The following is a 19,167-nucleotide window of genomic DNA, read 5'->3' as shown; positions in this document are numbered from 1 at the left end:
TATGGTCTGATTTTTTTGGTCTAAGTACACTAGCCATTTCTAAGATACTTTCATTAAAATAATCAGACCCTTATCATCAATTTGCTGCAAGTGCCTTAAAGCCCCCAGGAGAAATGTGAGTTCACCCTCACAGGAAGAAAGATGGGTCTCCTTTCTAAACAACTTCAGTTAATGGCAACTATTTCCTTGAACCAAAGTCAGATTAAAACCTAGTAAATTTATCCCACCTTAAACATATCTGTTCCTCAAACAAGAAAGATCTACAATACAAAACAGCTGTGTAAACACAAGCAATTTTCCCTGGTTTCTGAAATAAACGGCCTGTACTCCCTAACCCCTTTTAAGTACCCATGTTGTTTTGGTTGTTTTTAAAATGATCAAACATCACAGATATTTTCTAACAATGAAAGGAGTCTTAAGAGATGTCTACCAAGAAATGAACCCTGCCCTCTCTTGGGTGTTCTACTTTTAACATATGAGTGCTAAGGGCACATTCATGCCGTGTTCACCTGATTCAGTCAGAACACTGGCAAGGATAAGAGGTATAATTTTTTTTTTTAATTTTTAAATTAAGAAACAATCAAAAATTTACGGAAAACCTGTTGTACAACAGAAAGTGTTTTTCCCAACCTAGGTGACAGTAAGTTGCTGACCAGATGTTCCAATATCCTGAATACTTTAGTGTGTATTTCCTACAAATAAGGACTTTCTCCTACATTCCCACAATACAATCATCAAAACAGGAAGCCAGCACCGACACACTACCACCGTCTAACTCCAGCCCCACTCCACTTGTCCCCTTGTCCCAGTGAAGTCCCCAAAAGCAGACAAGAGCCGCCTATGTGTCCAGTTATCACATCTACACAGCCTCCCTCAGTCTAAAATGCCCCCTCAGCTTTCCTTGACTTTCAGAACCTTTTCACTTTGGGAGCACACAGGCTGGTTAATCTGTAGAATGCCCCTCAATCCGGCTTTGTCTCATTAGAGTCAGATATGCATCGTTGGCAGGAATACTCAGAAGTGACTGCATCCTACCAGGCATGCATGATTCTGATTTGTTCTGTAACGATGGTGTTCACTTTGATCACTTGATTAAGGGGGTGACTGGCAGGCTTCTCCCTGAGAAGCGACTCTTTTCCCCTCTGTAATTAATAAGTACTCTGTGGGCCAGGCACAGTGCCTCATGCCTGTAATCCCAGCACTTTGAGAGGTCAAGGCGGGCGGATCACCTGAAGTCAGGAGTTTGAGACAAGCCTGGCCAAACATGGCAAAACCCCATCTCTACTAAAAAAAAAACCAAAAATTAGCTGGGCGTGGTGGTGCATGCCTGTAATTCCAGCTATTCGGGAGGTTGAGGCACAAGAATTGCTCGAACCCAGGAGGCAGAGATCGCAGTGAGCTGAGATGGCACTACTGCACTTCAGCCTGGGCGACATAGCAAGACTTTGTCTCAAAAATAAACAAATAAATAAATAAAATAAAACAAAAATACAATAATCAGCTGGGTGTAGTGGTGTGCGCCAGTAATCCCAGCTACTCAGGAGGCTAAGGCACGAGAATCACTTGAACCTGGGAGGCAGAGGTTGCAGTGAGCCGAGATTGTGCCACTGTACTCCAGCCTGGGCAACAGAGCAAGACTCTGTCTCAAAAAAAAAGAAGAAAAAAAAAAGTACTTTGTGGAAAGCTACTTTGAATCTGTGTGCATGACCTGCTCCTCCTCAGCCTCCAATATTCATTCATTTTTTTATGCCAGTGAAAACTCATGGTTTCCTGTTTCATTCTATTATACCATAAAATTAATTATTCTAACTTATTTATTTTGATGCTTAAGTTGTCCTTACTTTGGCCAGGAGAAGCCCACTCAAGTTGGCTTCTGCATGCTTCCAATAGCTCCCTTTCCTCCTTTGAACTCTTCCTTACTTTCTCGTACTTCTCCTGCCCAACTCTGGAATTAGCCATTTTCCCGTAAGAGTCCTGGTTCCTTTTAGTGGAGAATGGCATTAAGCCAGGTGCTAGGTGTGCTCAGAGCTAAGAAATGTATGAGTGTGGGTGTGTCTATGTGTATGTATATAAATAAAACATATTTATATACATATATACATAATTCCTTAAATGTGCATACATGTATATCAAAATTTATTCCTATATCTAGCTATATATTGAAAACTATGCGTTTAACCAACACCTCCAATTTCAAGTTCACTCTAATTTTCTCTCTTCCCATTTTTGTGACATTTTTGTGACTTTTGTCTCCAACAGTGAGGAATGTGGCTCCATTATCCTTACCATATTTTTACTTATCTGACCCATCTGCCTATCTGTCACCAATCTCCCACCAGGGCTGTGGTGCCCTTCTCCCGCTGTGAGGCTCTGACTCCCTAGGCTGGGCTGCCCAGGGAGTATTACTGTTTAATGACAAAATAATTATATATTTTTAAAAACCTATGATTTTTAGAATTTTGTACAACTCATAGCAAATTCTTGTTTTATGCCTACTCTGAATGTACACAGGGGCCCTCATCCGTGTCTACTGAGTAAAATAAATCACCAATGATGACTGATTATCTATTGTGCATCAGAGACGAGGCTTCGTGCGCCCCGTCGTGATTAATGTTTATAAGGACCCCACACAGTTGGGAATGCAGTTCTTGCCATTTTACACATGAGGAAAATGAGGCACAGAGAGGTTAAGTAACTTGCCTAACATCACACAGTGGAATTCAAACCCAAGCAATCGGAGTCTAGAGTCACCCTCAAGATCTGCCTTCCAACTGACTGCTTTAGATGAGAGGATAACTGATGTGAGCGAGCAGTAAACAATCGTGATCCTTCTACTTATTACAGTGCTGTCTGGAATTTAGAAAACCCTGAAATCATTTAAATACTAAGCAGTGAGGAATTGGTTAAACAAAATAAAACACAGCATTATTTATTAAAATTATTGAATAACTGATAATTATTAAATTACTGAAACTGATCAATTTTTAATAACATGAGAAGCTGTTTTTATTTATAACGAGGGGAAAAAATGATAGTAAGTGACCTAGGTACACTCCAATGTCCTCTGAGTTTTTCATTTCCCCACTAACACATCCCTTGTTACTAAGCCTAGCTTGTTCTGTCCTGCATGGGCAAGAAATCAGTATTTTTGAATCCCAGGCATAAAAAACATTATATAAAAGCAAAGTCATCTTACCAAAATCTCTTTTATTGCAATTCTCATCACTTTTTCAGTCTCGTTTATTTCCAGAGGTCTGGCAATGGCTTCTGTTCTCATTTCCTAGGAAACAGTAAAATCATTTACATATATTTTCAGAAAAGGAGTTCTCAAAACCAGTATTCCTAGATCTGGATGTGCCTTATGGACTGATTCTCCGAAGTTTCATTACCATGTGGGTCTCTGATGCAAAAATACTTCCACCATCACCTCCTATAATGTCCTCCATTATCTGAGAGCCTACCCAGCTCTCTCCAGAGCTCAAGGTCCTCCTTTTCAGCCAGAGGCCTATGTGACCCCAACTCTATGAGCAAAACTGAACTTAGCTTCCATTATCTTTTCTCCCAAATTTGCTTCTTTTTTTTTTTTTCTTTTTTAAATAGAGATAGGGTCTCACTATGTTGCTCAAACTCCTAGGCTCAAGTGATCCACGTTCCTTGGCCACCCAAAGTGCTAGGATCACAGGCATGGGTCACTGTGCCCAGCCTCAATTTGCTTCTTTACCTGCATTCTGTCCAGGTGACCCCCAAACTAAGCATCTTGCTTAGCATGAAGTCCCTCTCAGTTGCCTATCACTAACAAACACAACCGATAAGAACAGTCACCATGGCCCTGCCCCTAGCATGAACCATTAACCAATCAAGGGAGACATCTGTGACTATCATATCAGTGCTGAAAACTTCTGAGACATGGGATTTTAATGCGGATATAGTTATGAGGTTTGCTATAGACAATGTTTGTGTGACCCCAAAATTCATATGTTGAAACTCTAACCCACAATGTGATGATGTTAGGAGGTGAGGCCTTTAATAGGTGATTGGCTCATAAGAGAAACCCTGGGGAGATCCCTCACCCCTGCTGCCATGTGAGGACTCAGCAACAAGGCACCATCTGTGGGGAACAAGCCCTCGCCAGACACTGAAGCTGCTAGTGCTTCCATCTAGAACTTCCCAATCTCCAGAACTGTGAGAAACAAATCTGTTATTTACAAGTCACTCAGCTTATTGTGTTTTGGGATGGCAGCCTGAACAGAGTAAGACAAGGTTCCTGAAGCACTGTGTCAAAACTCATCTTGTGCTTCCTTTCATCCATGGTGCACCTGTGCACGCTGGTGGGAATGGCTGAGGGCAGGGGAGGACTTGCTCAAGGAGGCAGAGCTCAGTGCCTTGCCTGTGGCTGGGGCTGCACCTCAGTAAATGTTTACTGAATGAAAGAAAAACAAACATTGGATAGGGGCTCTTCCTCGGATCATGACCACACACAGAATTTGAAAAGTACTACATTCAGGGTCTCATGGTTTCCTTGGGAACAGTTCAGCCACTGGTTACTTCATCATTCTTTACAGGTTGGTGTTGAAAGAGTCCCCGTGGGATGGAAATGAAGTCTCACAACGATGCCACAGCTCTAATGGCAATCAGCAAGTGGCCAGCTCCTGTTTCTGGGTCTCTTAGGGACATGTACAGACATATGTACACCACTGCACTACAAACAGAACAGGGGAAAGCCTGGAGGTACCTTACTCATCATCTGAATTAGATAGCAGATGTCAGTGGCAGTTTCATTCTGCCAACCACACTTCATCGGGTGGCAACTGCCGGGTCAATATATGATGAGCAGGCATAGCAACCTGGCACCTAAGTCCCTCTTCCCCAGACTTCCACTTCCAGTTTGCTCCCAGGCTATGCCAGAACACAGGCAAGGCAGTGAGAGAGAGAAGCCATGGCTGGGCACTCCTGCTAGGAAGTGAACGAAAGAAATTCATTTAGTTTTAAAGCATTAGATTGAGTACATATGCTTCAAATGCCATAAATCTTTACAGGTAAGGATTAAACACTACTCCACTCTAGGCCAGACGCAGTGGCTCATGCCTGTAATCCCAGCACGTTGGGAAGCCGAGGAAGGGGAATCACTTGAGATCAGGAGTTTGAGACCAACCTGGCCAACATGATGAAACCCCATCTCTACTAAAAATACAAAAATTAGCCGGGTGTGGTGACACACATCTGTAATCCCAGCTACTCAGGAGGCTGAGGAAGGAGAATCACCTGAACCTGGGAGGCGGAGGTTTTAGTGAGCCGAGGTTGAGCCACTGCACTCCAGCCTGGGCAACAGAGTGAGACTGTCTCAAAAAAAAATAACAAAATAAAAAAAATTAAAAATAAACACCACTCCACTCTTAAACAGCTGCTTAAATGTAGGTGATAGCACATACTTCTTGGCTGGCATTGGCTGGAATAAGGATTGCAAATCAAATCAGTCTCCACTGCAACATCGACTTCAGCTGACTGGAAGTGATGCCAAGATTGCTGGTCCCAAACTCTGCTGTTAGAATCACCCGGGAGAATCTGAAAACTCCCAGTGCCCAGGTCACATTCCATAACAAGGACCCCAGAGTGAAAGCCAGGCTTCAGAAGTCTTTAGAGGTCCCCAGGTGTTTGCACTGGGCAGCAAGGTCTGGGAACTGCAAGCTCAGAAGATCATTTTTGAGAAGAATGCTGAAGCAGAGTACACCAGAAAAAACCATCATGATCAATAAAGTCTGCCAGTGGGCACAACAAGGACAGCTCAGTCACATGCCACGGAGCTGCCACTCCTAAACAAGAAGTTAAAGGTAGACCAGTGCCAGGCACGCTGGCTCACACCTGTAATCCCAGCACTTTGGGAGGCCGAGGCGGGCAGATCACGAGGTCAGGAGATTGAGACCATCCTGGCTAACACGGTGAAACCCCGTCTCTACTAAAAATACAAAAAATTAGCAGGGTATGGTGGCAGGCACCTGTAGTCCCAGCTACTTGGGAGGCTGAGGCAGGAGAATGGCGTGAACCCGGGAGGCAGAGCTTGCAGTGAGTCGAGAATGCACCATTGCACTCCAGCCTGGGTGACAGAGCAAGACTCCGTCTCAAAAATAAATAAAAATAAATAAATAAATAAATAAAGCTAGACCAGTGCCCACCAGAAGCAGGAAGGGCAGTTAACATCCTATATCACCTTTCCACACATTAGCTCATTCAACCAGGTGTATTTCATTAAATCAGAACTGAAAAGGGAGAAACAGAATTGAAAAAGAAAACCTGGAAGAGAAAATCTGCATGGTTAAGGAAGTCCTGGGATGCTTACCCTCAACTCCACTTCCATGCCGAGCAAGTCATACAGAGATGCTCCTTTGGAGGTGATTTCAGACGCAAGCTGCCTGGCTGCCTTCAAATCTGCAATCTGGAAGGAAAATAACAAAAACAGAAACCTCAGCAATAGATTTTTTTTAATAGAGACAGGGTCTTGGCTATGTTACCCAGGCTGCTCTCTAACTTCTGGCCTCAAGTGACCCTCCTACCTCAGCCTCCCAAAGTGTTGGGATTATAGGCAGAACCACCATGTTCGGCCAGCCACAGATTTTTTTTTTTTTTTTTCAGACGGAGTTTCGTTCTTGTTGCCTAGGCTGGAGTGCGATAGCGCGATCTCGGCTCACCGCAATCCCCACCTCCCAGGTTCAGGTAATTTTCCTGCCTCAGCCTCCCAAGTAGCTGGGATTACAGGCATGTGCCACCACGCCTGGCTAATTTTGTATTTTTAGTAGAGACAGGATTTCTCCATGTTGGTCAGGCTGGTCTTGAATTCCTGACCTCAAGTGATCCACCCACCTCGGCCTCCCAAAGTGCTGGGATCACAGGCGTGAGCCACCATGCCCGGCTAGCCACAGATTTTTAACATGCATTCAACCACCAGCCTGTTCATGTCAGCTCCTACCTTTGGCTGGGACACGTGACTACAAACATGTGCTTCCCCAGTCACATGCTCGCAGGCTGCAGGACACACGTTCAGGAAATGATCATCTAAGTACTAAAGAGACCAATTCCAGGATGCCTGGGTCTCTCCAAAAAACCTAATGTCACGTCAAACTGAAGCCACAACCAGGAGGACATAGCTGGGAGAAAGCTGAGGAGCTTCCTACTTGGACTTTGTCACAGTAGGGTGCCCAACAGCAGCAGAGTGACCACACGAAGGGACAGCCTGAGGGACTCACATCCTCTTGCAGCAGCCTGACGTCCTGTGTTTCGTCCTCCCCTGTCCTCCTTCTCTGCCTCAGACTTTCCTCCACAGGCTTGGAGAGGCTCAAACGGGGCGGCGCCCACTAAGGACTTACAACGGTTCTGGGCTCCTCAGACGGGCAGCTGTTGCCAGGAAGGCGATGACAACCACAATGAGCATGTAGCTCTGAGCCCTTTGCACAGGCTTCTTTCCTAGGATGTGTGTGTCACCCGCTCTTCCTAGAATACGCTAACTCTTCTAAGGAGCGCAGACATAAATGTCTCCCTGCTCTGCTCACTCTCCCTCTCTCCTGGACAACTAATCCTCACCTTCTGGCTCTCATTTTCAATCCACTAGCAACAACTCTCCCTCTTCATTTGCAGCTGATGGCTTTGATAGCTTGCTTCGCTCTTCCTTAGTCCTCCAGGATCCAGCCTGCTCTGGCTCTAGCTGCTTTTCTTCCCTTCTGAGCAGCATATCCCCAAACTTCTTTGCAGGAGTCTGTCACCTTCTCTGCTTCTCAAAAGGGGAGCGAGTCAGAGTTTCGTTCCTGGACCCCCCGTCTTTTCTGCTGGCTCTGCTCCTAGCCTCTCGGCTTTAATACCATCTGTGTGCTGATTCCTCCCCAGCTCCCAGCTCCAGCCTGGGCTTTCCCTGGGCTCTAGTCTCACATACCAGCTACCTGTGCACCATCTCCACCTGGACAGCCAATGGCAGTGGCAAATGGAGCATGTCCAGAACCTTCTCTGCTTCAGTACATGGCAACTTCATCCTTCCAGGGGCTCACACAAAAAACTTCAGAGCAGTGATGTCTAATATAGTAACCACTAGCCACATGTGGCCATTTTCACTTGAATTACTTAAAAATTAAAGAAAATGCAGAACTCAACTCAGTTCCTCAGTTGTGCTTGCCACTTGTGGCCAGTGGTTCCCGCAGAGTACAGCACAGAGGCAGAACACCCACGAGCTCCGCAAGCTCTGCCGCACAGCTGCCCCAAGACCCTGCCTGTAGCACCTGACTTACTCTCAACCCATGCCTCATCCCGTGAGATCTACCATCAAAATATGCCCCAATCTCTAGACACTTCTCTTGCTGACGAGTGTCGCTCCTGGTTAAAAACCCATGTGTGAGGCCAGGCGCGGTGGCTCACGCCTATAATCCCAGCACTATGGGAGGCCGAGGCGGGCAAATCACCTGAGGTCAGGAGTTTGAGACTAGCTGGCCAATATGGTGAAGCCCCATCTCTGCTAAAAAAAAAACAAACAAACAAAAAAAAAAACACAAGGCCGGGTGCAGTGGCTCACACCTGTAATCCTAGCACTTTGGGAGGCTGAGGCGGGAGGATCACCTGAGGTCGGGAATTCGAGACCAGCCTGACCAACATGGAGAAACCCCGACTCTACTAAAAGTACAAAATTAGCTGGGCGTGGTGGCGCATGCCTGTAATCTCAGCTACTCAGGAGGCTGAGGCAGGAGAATCACTTGAACCTGGGAGACAGAGGTTGCAGTGAGTTGAGATCGCGCCATTGCACTCCAGCCTGGGCAACAAGAGTGAAACTCCATCTAAAAAAAAAAAAAAAAAAATATATATTAGCCGGGTGTGGTGGTGTGTGCCTGTAATCCCAGCTATTCAGGAGGCTGAGGCAGAAGAATCTCTTGAACCTGGGAGGCGGAGGCGCAGTGAGCCAAGATCGTGCCATTGCACTCCAGCCTGGGCCACAGACTGAAACTCCGTCTCAAAACAAAACAAAACAAAACAAAAAACCTATGTGTGGCTTTTCAAGCCCGACCATAGACCATGACAAGGCCTCACCTAGGAGGCCGCACAGGGGAAGCTTTCTTCCCTGCACCAGACTTGGAGCTCAGCCAGTGCGCTGTGGTTTCACGTACCCTGCGTGGCCACACTCTTAGGTGCATTCCCAGCCCCGGGGCCTTCATTCCTAGGTCTCCTGCTCTGAGGCCTCAGGGTAATGGCTTAACCTTTATTTCTGGCTTGCTGCTGTGGCTACTCCCCGACACCTGACAGCACCTCTCCCACCAGCACTCTGCTCAAAGCCGCGGTCACCCCTCACTCTCCAAACAGGCTCGCTGCTTCCAGCCCTGCCTCCTGCTTCAGTCTGATGGCGGCTCAGCAGCCACAGCAACCCTTTGGATGGGAAATAAGCATAGAAGGTTCTGCTTGGATCCCAACGATTCCCACCTTTGAGGCAAAGACAAAGGCTTTCCAGGGGCTTCCCAGGCGCCAGAGGGTCTGTCACTCCCAACCCTCATCACACGGCCTCCTTGCTTTTCCTCAAACACAGAAAACACATTCTTTTTTTTCCCCCCAGACAAGGTCTCGTTCTGTTGCCTAGGCGGGAGTGCAGTGGCATGAACATGGCTTGACTGCCTGGGCTCAAGAGATCCTCCCACCTCAGCCTCCTGAGCAGCTGGGACCACAGGTGTGCACCACCACGCCTTGCTAATTTTTTTCTTTTTTTTGGTAAAAATGGCGTCTCACTATGTTGCCCAGGTTGGTCTGGAACTCTTGGCATCAAAGGATCCTCCCACCTCGGCCTCCCAAAGTGTTTGGCTTACGGGAGTGAGTCACTGCACCCAGCCCAAAACAAATTATCATCCTGAGACACCCTGCCACCACCCGCCACCTGCACAACTCACTCTTTCCCTCCTTCGGATCTCTGCTGGAAACACCATCCAATCCATGAAGCCTTCCTGATCACCCTATTTAAGATCACCCTGGGCAGCATCCATCCCCATCCCAGCTTATTATTTTCCGCAGCCTGAACTGCATCTGGCCTTCCACATCTCTTATTGTTCACAGTCTGACTCCCACAACTGAAGAGAATAAACACACGATTTTTGTCCTTTTTGTTCACAACTGTATCCTCAGCGCTTGAACGCTACCTGACAAATACTAAGCTTTTAATAAATAGTTGAATTACTGGATTGTGACTTTGACTTTATCCAAATGCTGGTGAGCACAAAACTGACAAACTGCCCTCAGCTGAGGAGGAAGAAAAGCAATGGAGCTGTGGCAGACTCCATTTCAGAGCTCAAGAAATCAACGCTCCATCGCTCACTACAAGGCTTTTGTTGTCCTTACCTTTGAGCCAAGATCAAACTTGAATTTGTTGACATCTTCTTCTACTATTTCAGAGCCCTCCATCCCCTTGGTCTTCATAGCATTATAAAGGACAGATGTGATCTTCAGCAGCTCTTTTACTGCATACCCATCTGCTTGATAAAGCTTCTTAGTGTTGAGTTTTATATGTGCCTTGGTGGCCTAGTTTTAGACCAAAAAAAAAAAAAAAAAGTTGAAGGCCCTTTCCATGTAATTTCGAAACCAAATCCCATGTAGGTAAGTTGAAAATGCCTCTGCTGACAACTGGGATATAACCTAATAAGAGTAAAGCATTCAAGTGACTCAAACATTGTGAGTGGTTGTATAAACTGGGACAATCTTGATGGAGAGCAATTTGGTAAAAGACATCAAAATTACAAATGCACCTATCTTTTCACCCAGCAATCCCAAATATAAGAACTTATTCTAGGGACACACTCAAACACAAACAAAATGAGATGTACAGGTTATTTGTTACAGCACTATTTCAAAGAGCAAAGCTTGAGACAACCTAAAAGCCTACCTATATAAATTACATAAATTATGGCATATCCATGCACGCAATACCACTCAGGTGTACACAGAATGAGGAAATTCTATATGTATTTGGAAAGTTCTCTAAAATATACCATTAAGTAAAGCAAGATGCTAAACATCTTGTAGTGTACAGTAAGTACATCAAGTAGTATACAGTACCATTTGTGTAAAACAAAGGAAAAATATATATTTTTATTTGCACACACACACACACACACACACACACACACACTCTGGAAGAGATTTAAAATAGTGGTTATTTGGAATGGAACTTGGCCCAGAGCAGATAGGGTAAAAAGTCATTTTACTCCATTTTGTTTCATAATGTTTTTAATTTTTTTTTTTTTTTTTTGGAGATAGGGTCTCACTCTGTCACCTGGGCTGGAGTGCAATGACATGCTCCCGGCTCACTGCAGCCTCAACCTCCCGGGCTCAAGCAATCCTCCCACCTCAGCCTCCCAAGCAACTGAGACTACAGGCACAATGTGTCACCAGGCCCATCTAATTTTTTTTTAAATTTTTGTAGAGACAGGATGTCACTACATCACCCAGGCTGTTCTCAAACTCCTGGACTCAAGCTGTCCTCCCACCTTGGCCTGCCAAAGTGCTAGGGTTACAGGCGTGAGCAACCACGCCCGGCCTACTTGCAATTTGTGAGCCATGAAATATGTTACCTATTCAAAAATAAATAAACAAAATTCTTTTTTTTTTTTTTTTTTTTAGACAGAGTCTTGCTCTGTTACCCAGGCTGGAGTGCAGTGGCGTGATCTTGGCTCACTGCAAGCTCTGCCTCCCGGGTTCACTCCATTCTCCTGCCTCAGCCTCCCGAGTAGCTGGGACTACAGGTGCCCGCCACCACGCCCAACTAATTTTTTGTATTTTTAGTGGAGACGGGGTTTCACCCTGTTAGCCAGGATAGTCTCAATCTCCTGACCTCATGATCCGCCCGCCTTGGCCTTCCAAAGTGCTGGGATTACAGGTGTGAGCCACCACGCCTGGCATAAACAAAATTCTTAACAAATAATGAATTAAAAGACAAACAAAAAGAACTTCGCTGGTGAAATGGCGCCACAGAAACCCAGCAACGGAATGGTTTTAGAAAGCAAACTCAGGCCAGGCAGGTGGTCGCTCACATCTGTAATTCCAGCACTTTGGGAGGCCAAGGAGGGTGGATTACTTGAGGTCGGGAGTTTGAGACCAGCCTGGCCAACACGGTGGAACCCAGTCTCTACTAAAAATACAAAAATTAGCCAGGTGTGGTGGCGTGTGCCTGTAATCCCAGCTACTCGGGAGGCTGAGACAGGAGAACCCCCGAGGAGACGGAGGTTGCAGTGAGCCAAGATTGTGCCACTGCATTCCGGCCTGGGCGAGAGAATGAGACTCCATCTCAAAACAAAACAAAACAAAAAAAAAACCGAAAGAAAAACTCAATTACTCAGTTTGAAAGTAGCCCTAACAAGGAGTCATTCTTTCTAGTTTACTTGATTTTACAACTCCACAAAATAAGTGTCCACTAACCATGAACTGGGCAATTGCCTTAATGAAGAAAACTCGGTCCTGTTCAGTGTCCACGTCAGGCGGGATGTCAGTCTGGGGCTCATATCTATCAGCGAGGTAAGAGGAAAGAGCACAGGTTAACCACGGAGAAAGTCTACCAAAGAGAATGTGGGCAACTGAGAGCACAGCGGGTCTGGAACACAACGCTCTCCAAGTCCCCAAGTGTGAGAGTAAGATCAAGGCAAACTTCAAAAGCAAAACCAAATACCAAGGGAGCAAATCCCCACCGAAGAACAACAGATTTCAAAAACTAAATGTGGGTCTCAGCTTATAAAATTAAATCTCTCTCAGACCTCACCATGTCATGAAACTAATCAGAACTGCTACCCTGGCTGACAGCCGTTGACTCAGACATCAGTGCTAGGGCCGATTAGTCAGCTCTAAGCAGCAGCAGAGTTGGTGAAGTTATTTTCTTCAAGGTATTGATACCAGGGGTCAGCAGACTGCAGCCTCCGACCTGTACAGCCTGCAAGCTAAGAACTGTTTTTACATTTTAAGAAAAAGAAGAGATGCAGTAGAGATCTTATGAATTTTATGTTTAGCAAAAGGTAAAATATTATCTGGTCCTTAACAGAAAAAGCTGCCAATCCTGAATCATACATCATATTCAATTTTTTCACAGAAAAAGAAATCTCCATTATTTCTAATCCAGTGTACTGATTGGAATGTGCAAAAAGGCCCCTGTCACTCTGCCGTGAGGGGCTGAAGAGCAGCCTGGCCCAGCACCCTACTGAGGAATAGTCGCCTCCTTTCACCACTTCCTGGTATATTTCCCACTCCCACAGCATTCTTTAAACTCCACTGATTTTTTTTTTTTTTTTTTTTTTTTTGAGACGGAGTCTCGCTCTTTCACCCAGGCTGGACTGCAGTGGCGCTATCTCGGCTCACTGCATGCTTCGGCTCACTGTACACTCCACCTCCCGGGTTCACTCCATTCTCCTGCCTCGGCCTCCTGAGTAGCTGGGACCACAGGCGCCGGCCACCACATGTGGCTAATTTTTTGTGTTTTTAATAGAGATGGGGTTTCACCGTGTTAGCCAGGATGGTCTTGATCTCCTGACCTCGTGATCCACCCGCCTCAGCCTCCCAAAGTGCTGGGATTACAGGTGTGAGCCACCGCGCCCGGCCTAATTTTTTTTTTTTTGAGACACAGTCTCAATCTGCCCGGGCTGGTGTGCAATAGCATGATCAATGGCACTGCAGCCTCAAACTCCTGGGATCAAGTGATCCTCCTGCCTCAGCCTCCTGAGTAGCTGGAACTATGAGTGTGTACCACCCATGCTCGGCTAATTGTTCTTTTGTGTATGGAAACAGGGTCTTGCTATGTTGACGAGGCTGGTCTCAAATTACTGAGATTATGAAGTGCTGGGATTATAGGAATGAGCCACTGTGCCCAGCGACAACTACTTTTTAACAGAATACAACTGGGTCTGTCAAATTCAAACAACTCTTCCTTTTGCAGCATCACAACTGTGTCCTGTTTTCTAGATGACTAATAAATAAAATCCAGTATTCACTCTTAGATGTCAATAAAGTGCAGTTCTAACCTTTTCACAAGCCAGAGAAGCACTTCAGATACAAGTCCAAAATTGGGTGTACGGAAATTTTCCATAGAAATATGTCGAGGGTATCCCAGGGCTCTCATCATCTCTGTGAAATCTGTCCAAGGAAAAATACAATTCACTCAGTTCCCCATCACACAGCAACTACTTATTAACTTAGATATTGTCTTTACTTTTCCTTCTTATTTCCAACCTATTGACAGCTTTAGGGACTATTTGTCAACCTTCTACAAGGGAAAGCAAAAAGGAGATAAAATTTAAAATACCAAAAATGCTACCTAAAAAGCATATATTTAAGTTCAGTGGGAGAAGTAGATGGCTATCCATGAAAATGGAATTGAGGGATTAGCTGTGAATTTCATTTCTCTCTTTAATATCTCATTTCTTTTTACTGCTAAAAGGAAGAAACACCCGTCCTTATAAAATGTCATGAAGAAAAAGTATTTTTAAATGTCAACAGTGGTTATTTCTGAGGGGAATCGGTAGGATGACATTCATGTTTCTGAGTTGTCTTTTTTTTTTAATTTTAGTGACCATATAGGACCCAAATAACACAAGTTTTAAAGATCAGTCGCCTTGTATTTAGAGAAATCTTAAATAGAGTGGTTGAACTTACAACCATATTTAGATTTACTATAAAACAGATTAAGAAATAATAATACTAATACTTGTTGATCCATAGGTTGGGGTCACCTCAGGAAAAGCCTTAGTGCTTTCAAGAGAGCAGGACTTGGAAATGAACACCACAAACATTTGTTGAGTTCCCATATGTACCAAGATCTACATTCAGTGTGCTTCCTGGTTATTTAAGGTCTGTCTGCACTCTTCTTGAAGAATCCATGTTCAAAATGGTCCATCAATGTTCACAAATAACCTACCTGGGTACTGGAAGTCAGGTCAGACTTTGCAAGACAATGAAAGAGAAAGTGTGAGCACAGGAAACAGCAAAGTCACAAAGGGACTCTGTAACTGTTTTCTGGGAAATGTGAATACAGAGATTTAAAAAAAAATTAGCTGGGTGTGGTGGTGCATGCCTGTGGTCCCAGCTATTCAGCAGGCTGAGGTGGGAGGATCACCTGAGCCCAGGAGGTTGCGGTAAGCTCAGATCATGTGATTGCACTCCAGCCTGGGTGAAAGAGTGAGACCCTGTCTCAAAAACAAAAACAAAAACAAAAAAGGCCAGGCGCGGGTGGTTCACGCCTGTAATCTCAACACTTTGGGAGCCAAGGAGGGTAGATCACCTGAGGTCAGGAGTTCAACACCAGCCTGGCCAAAATGGTGAAACCCCACCTCTACTAAAAATACAAAAGTTGCTGGGCAGGGTGGCTCACACCTGTAATCCCAGCACTTTGGGAGGCTGAGGTGAGTGGATCACAAGGTCAGGAGATCGAGACCATCCTGGCTAACACGGTGAAACCCCGTCTCTACTAAAAATACAAAAAAATTTAGCCAGGCGTGGTGGCGGGCACCTGTAGTCCCAGCTACTAGAGAGGCTGAGGCAGGAAAATGGCGTGAACCCGGGAGGCAGAGCTAGCAGTGAGCTGAGATCGCATCACTGCACTCCAGCCTGGGTGACAGAGCGAGACTCCATCTCAAAAAAAGAAAAAATAAAATAAAAATAAAAATACAAAAGTTAGGTGAGCGTGGTGGCGGGCGCCTATAATTCCAGTTACTGGGGAGGCTGGGGCAGGAGAATTGCTTGAATCTGGGAGGCAGAGGTTGCAGTGAGCTAAGATCACACCACTGCACTCCAGCCTGGGTGACAGAGCGAGACTCTGTCTCAAAAAAAGAAAAGAAAAGAAAGCAGCAGCCTTTCCTTCACACAGTAAGGCACTGCCTAAATACTTCTGACAGCTAGGTACTAGTCGAGTTCTGTTAATGCTGCGGTGTTATTGTCAAAATAGACACTAATTTGAGTAAGATCCTTACCATACATTGCACAACTGCAGAGCATTAATTTAAGGTCAAAATATTCCAAAATCTCCGTGTATGTGCTTCCCAACAAAACCCCATTCTACGTCCCCCGACAGGGTGCTGGCCTCTCTAAAAACTATGTGGGAGGAGACACTCATCCTGCATGATGTGTGGCCACCAAAGACCTTCAAACCCCAGAGGACAGGATTCACACTCCGGTGCTCAGTGGCTGCATGGATAAAAGGTAATGCGTCTTCCTAGATATTTTTACATTGTAGAAAAGAGCAATTCATAACCAAAAGGAGTCATCTCTAATACTAAAATTGCAGGCACCAGCAATTTGACGAGAAAACTGGCTCTTTAAGAGACCCCTCGGATCACATCAAATTGGCAACAATCATCTACCTTTCCTTTTTTTTTTTTTCTTTTTTTAAAGACAGTCTCACTCTGTCGCCCAGGGTGGAGTGCAGTGGTGCCATCTAGGCTCACTGCAACCTCTGCCTGCCGGAATCAAGCAATTCTCCTGCCTCAGCTTCCCAAGTAGCTGGGACTACAGGCGCGTGCCACCATGCCCGGCTAATTGAATTTTTAGCAGAGGCAGGGTTTCGCCATGTTGGCTAGGCTAGTCTCAAACTCCTGAACTTAAGTGATCCGCCTGTGTCGGTCTTCCAAAGTGCTGGGATTACAGGCGTGACCCACTGCGCCCAGCCGTAACCAACACTCTTTGCCTCATTCTTCCACTTCCCCACCCTCTTAGCAAAGGAATTCGAGCTCCCTTCTCCTTACCAGCCCTGCAGAAAGGATGCAGATGGAGTTCAGGATGTCTGGAGTTCAGGCAACCCGAATTCAAGCCCCAGTGCCACCTCCCACCGCCTGTGTCACCTGCCCAAGTTAGCTGACCTCTCTGTGCCCGTTTCCTCACTACCAAATACAGGGGGCACAGAGTTGTTCAGATGATTAAAATGAAATGATGCACATAACACAGACCGGGCCCTGGCAGATCGTTAAAACTCAAAAAATGTTAGCTGCAATGATCATCCCCCAGCCCCCTCTCGTCGGTTTCGTTGCTGGTTGTTTTTTTTTTGTTTTTTGAGATGTTGTTTCGCTCTTGTTGCCTAGGCTGGAGTGCAATGGCCCGATCTCGGCTCACCGCAACCTCCAAAGCGATTCTCCTGCTTCAGACTTCCGAGTAGCTGGGATTACAGGCGCCCGCCACCACCCTCGGCTAATTTTGTAATTTTAGTAGAGACGGGGTTTCTCCATGTTGGTCAGGCTGGTCTCGAACTCCCGACCTCAGGTGATTCACCCGCCTCGGCCTCCCAAAGTGCTGGGATTACAGGCGTGAGCCACCGCGCCCGGCCTGCTGTTCGGTTTTCTAAGCGCTAAGCTAACCCAACTCAAAAAATAGTCTCTAAACTCTCCATGCATTTTCCAATACGGTAGCGAACAGCGGCATGCAGCTACATAAATAGAAATGAATTACACTTAAAAATTCAGTTATTCATCTGCACTGGCCACATTTCAAGCGTTCTGAGCCACACGCGGCCAGTGGCAGATAGAAAACTTTCCATCCTCGCTAGAAATGGCCTAAGAAGGGCCTGGGGCGCTCGGCGGGGTTGCAGCCGCCGGTCAGGCGGTCCCTGAGGCGCAGAGGCCCGAAAGGAGCCTCCGGCAGCGCAAGCCTCAGGGGTCGACTACAAAGGGGACTCGGCGGGCGGGAGCCCTGCATCTCTGGAAGACCCGCAGGTCACAGGGGCGCGGGGCTGCCTTACTGCGGAGGTCGCGGAAAGACATGACGCTCACGTCCCCAGGAGCCCAGGGTCGCAGCTGCTCGCCCCTCAGCGATCACACGCACAGCGCTCGCCGGTCTCTATGGCAACCAATGGACCCTTGGACGGCGTACGGTCAGGGACAAACAAAAAGGGAAGCGAAGGCGCGGAGGTTCGTCCATACGCACAGGGAGAGCAGGCCGGCAGAGAGCGCTCCTGAGACGCCGAGGGCAGAGGGCGTGGCGATCCCGGCGTCTATGAGGGCTGCAAGCTCCCCAGCTTCTGGGCCTCTGTTTACACGCTTTGCGGACGTTTCGCGCTGGGTGACAGGCTCTGAGTACCTACTACGTGCTTGATATTGCGCTAGGCGCTTTCCATATTGCTTATTTCCCCCTCATTTCTATAAAGAATGCACGATACTTGGCTAGGCGCGGTGGCTCACGCCTACAATCCCAGCACTTTGGGATGCCGCGGCGGGCGGATCACTTGAGGTCAGGAGTTCGAGACCAGCCTGGCCAACATGGCAAAACCCCGTCTCTACCAAAAAATACAAAAATTAGCCAAGCGTGGTGGCGCACAGCTGTAATCCCAGCTACTGGGGAGGCTGAGGCAGAAGAATTACTTGAACCCGGCAGGCGGTGAGCTGAGATCGCGCCACTGCCCTCCGGCCTGGCGACAGAGCGAGACTGTCTCAAAAAAAAAAAAAAAAAAAAAATGCACTATACTCAGGAAGCCGGCCTTCCCCCGTCCGAGGCACAGCGCGCTCCCCGTCGGAATCTGGTTGCGGAGCGGACGACGGGATCACTGTGGGCGCCCAGAGGCAGGCAGGCCTGAGTCTCGCGCACGCGCAGACGGCTCGGGCTGCACAACAGGCCGGAAAGCGGCCCCGAGCCGCGCGCGCCGCGCGGGTCCCGGAAGCCCTAGCCTCTGCATGGGGGCGCGAGGAGGCGGCAGGAAGGGGCGGCTTCCACGTGTGAACTGGGGAGATGCCCCGACAGGCGTGGCACAGCAGCCGGGTTTTGTAAGGTAGCTTGAGCAGGAACAAGGAAACAGCGTAGTGCTCAAAGCGATTGGTTGGCATCAGGTTATTTCAGATGCATTTCTTTGGGTTAAAGCAGAGGGGGCTTCCTTATGCCAGCCTAGGTGAACAGGGCCCCTTTTGTTGGTTGCAGTGAATCTTCTGTGTTTTGGCAGATTGGCCTGTCTCTAAGTTCGCATTGATTACGTGGCACCTTGCACTAGCGATTCCATTCTGGTTTTGTCTGGTCCGTTGGTACCTTGTGCAGGAGCTCTCTCCAAAACAATGGCCTCACATAAATGTTGCTTCACGTGTTATTAAGAAAAACAAAAGGTAAGCCACAGTCTAGAAGAAAATATGCACAAAACACATATCTGATAAAGAGACGTGTATCCAGAATGTATAAAGAACTCTCAACACTCAATAATGAGAAACAGTCTAATTA

At 46.7% G+C, this 19,167-nt stretch overlaps 1 protein-coding gene across 7 annotated transcripts in view; it reads right to left on the bottom strand.

Moving 5' to 3' along the window:
• The window catches only part of CLUAP1 (clusterin associated protein 1), a 41,554-nt gene that overhangs the window by 18,429 nt on the left and 3,958 nt on the right, over positions 1–19,167 (bottom strand). The window contains exons 1-6 of one of the 7 annotated variants that reach the window (XM_054533323.2): positions 18,430–18,525; positions 14,007–14,118; positions 12,421–12,505; positions 10,348–10,527; positions 6,335–6,430; positions 3,197–3,280 (exon numbers count right to left, since the gene is read on the bottom strand). In XM_054533323.2, coding sequence (XP_054389298.1) covers positions 3,197–3,280; positions 6,335–6,430; positions 10,348–10,527; positions 12,421–12,505; positions 14,007–14,107 — 546 coding nt within the window. In that variant the 5' untranslated portion in view covers positions 14,108–14,118; positions 18,430–18,525. The other 6 variants (XM_024233657.3, XM_024233654.3, XM_024233655.3 and 3 more) reach the window with 6 other exon arrangements.

This window comes from Pongo abelii, chromosome 18, assembly GCF_028885655.2.
Source record: "Pongo abelii isolate AG06213 chromosome 18, NHGRI_mPonAbe1-v2.0_pri, whole genome shotgun sequence".
Classification (NCBI taxonomy): domain Eukaryota; kingdom Metazoa; phylum Chordata; class Mammalia; order Primates; family Hominidae; genus Pongo; species Pongo abelii.
The sequence above is the reverse complement of the archived record's forward strand: the minus strand, read 5'-3'. Positions and strand labels throughout refer to the sequence as shown.